This window comes from Sorghum bicolor, chromosome 10, assembly GCF_000003195.3.
Source record: "Sorghum bicolor cultivar BTx623 chromosome 10, Sorghum_bicolor_NCBIv3, whole genome shotgun sequence".
In the NCBI taxonomy this organism is placed as follows: Eukaryota; Viridiplantae; Streptophyta; class Magnoliopsida; order Poales; family Poaceae; genus Sorghum; species Sorghum bicolor.
The window spans coordinates 53,918,617-53,920,803 of record NC_012879.2 but is presented as its reverse complement, the minus strand read 5'-3'; the positions used below and the strand labels follow the sequence as shown (position 1 = coordinate 53,920,803).

Genomic DNA, 2,187 nt, shown 5'->3' with positions numbered 1-2,187 from the left:
TTCTTACATTTCTAGACAGTTAATGTTTTTTTTTCTTTTTTCATTTGTGCTTTCAAAAAGGCCCCCAAAATATGAGAGGTCCCCAAAATGTGAGCCTGGTCAAGAACACAAAGTATGTGGTAGGCTGGTAGCAACCTAGCATACTAACTAGGATTTGAGCTAGGGAAGTACATGCATTTTGCAAAACCAATCCATCAGAAAGTAAATTGTACCATGGGTAGTAAAGTGGAATAGAACATGGCAAAATGGAAGGCGATCGATTTAAAAGCAAAAGCAAAATCAGATTATCTTGAAGTTCGGAGAACGAAGCATGTCAAAAGATGGGGTAATCAACAAGAGTACACTAGATTTGCTAAAAAAAAGAGAGTACACTAGAATAAAAGAAGGATCAAACGAAATTAAATCGATGTATCGGGCTAGCTAGCGAGCAGGGACACAGCATTACTATAATTTAACAACGGAATTTCAGGTTTCTCATGAGTGCATTAATCACATGTAGACAGCTAGTGTTGCCAAATCAAAAGAGCAGAAATGTGATGTGAGTTTTGTTGTCCATTGAACAAGAACACTCAGCTCATTTAACCACACAGCCCACACAATTCAAACACTTGTTCCAGCCTACCTGCTGCATTTGCTAGGGGGGAAAGTAATTTGCAAGCATCAGCATGCTAATCTAATGTAATGCTCCATGTGCACCAAGTTCTTTGGCTCCCTGTGGCCAGCCAAATCACTCCATTTTCCCACAACAAAATCACAAATCGAAGGAGAAGGAAGGAAATTACAGGAGCCCAAGAAGGGTTCCAATGAATCAATTCCATGCATGCTGCATGCAGTAGCAGTACCAGCCCAACAATTACCTTGACAAAACCTAGTTCTCTAGTCAATGTTAGGACCAAGAAAACCAAGAAACGCCGGCCGAGAAGGAGTCGATGCATCGGTTGCGGCTCATCTCATCATACGCCGCCTCCCCACGGGTACGGCGGCGAGCGGTGGTCCGCGTAGCCGCCGGCGCCCATGGCCGCCGGAGGTTGCTGGTGGGAGGGCGCCATTGGAAGCTGTGGCTGCTGCTGCTGCTGCTGCTGCACATCTTGCCCGCCAGCCGAGGTAGCGGTGGAGAGGTCGGGCTTGACGTCGAGCTCGGGGGCGTCGGCGAGCGGGAGGCGCTCGTAGACCGCGTTGGCGAACGTCGCGGCGAAGATGGTGACGGGGCCAGCGGCGACGAGCGGGCCAACGACGCAGCCGCCGAGGACCTGGCCCTGGCCGGCGGAGACGAGCACGGCGAGGCCCGACGCCTCGGGCGGTGCCGGCGGGGGCAGCACGGTGCCGGTGACGGAGAGGAGCTCGAACCGGCCCCGGAGCGGCGCCGTGGCGCCGCGCACGGCCACGTCCCCGACCGCGCCCGACGCGCCCAGGACGCAGACGCCGCGGCCCCGGCGCCGCGCGTACTCCGCCACGCACGCCGACACGTCGGCGCCCGGCGCCACCTCGAGCACGTGCGAGTGCAGCGCGTCCGGGCTGTCCCGCGTGATGATCACCGGCGGCTTCGGCTTGTTCTTGGACCCCAGCGGCCGGCCCCGCGGCCGACGCAGCGGCACGATGGCCCCCGCCGCCCCGGCGCCCGCTTGCTGCGGCTGCTGCTGCTGCTTGCCGCCGCCCTCCGGCGAGGCAACCGCGGGAGCTAGCGCCGGCGGCATGGGCACCGCCTGGTGCGGCTGCGGCGACGGGAAGTCGAGTGCCGCCTGCTCCCACCACTTGCTGCTGGCCATGCACGTACCCCTGCTCCTCTCCAAATCTGCCACTGGCTGGATCTACAGTGTTCCTACAGCTCCAAAGCTTCCTTGCTGCCTTCTTGCCTCCTCTTCTTGGATCTAGACTACTACTAGAAGAATAGGAAATAGAGAGAGAGAGAGAGAGAGAGAGAGAGAGAGCGGGGAGGCGAGTGAGCAGTGGTTTGGTCCGCGTCTGTTCCGCTTGCAGCTTGGGCTGCTGCTGCAATAGTTGTATTGTATCCATTGCCTGGTGCCTGCGCTGCGCAGTGGAGCATGGGAGCGCCTCGTGACGGCGGGGGGACAGGTGGAGCGCTGCGAGGAGGCGCGGCGCGGATGCGCGACACCGTCCCGCGCGCCGAGTACGTGTCGAGCGCGGTGCAGGAGGCCCTCGGCCAATCTGTAACGCTCGGTCGTCGCG

At 58.0% G+C, this 2,187-nt stretch overlaps 1 protein-coding gene across 1 annotated transcript; it reads right to left on the bottom strand.

Moving 5' to 3' along the window:
• LOC8067670 (AT-hook motif nuclear-localized protein 22) lies at window positions 524–1,984 on the bottom strand. The gene has a single exon (XM_002437256.2). The coding sequence runs from the start codon at window positions 1,764–1,766 to the stop codon at window positions 954–956; it is 813 nt and encodes a 270-aa protein (XP_002437301.1). The 5' UTR covers window positions 1,767–1,984; the 3' UTR covers window positions 524–953.

Excerpts from the sequence above, each read along its gene's own strand:
- LOC8067670 (XM_002437256.2), bottom strand. The coding sequence starts at position 1,766 with ATGGCCAGCAGCAAGTGGTGGGAGCAGGCGGCACTCGACTTCCCGTCG.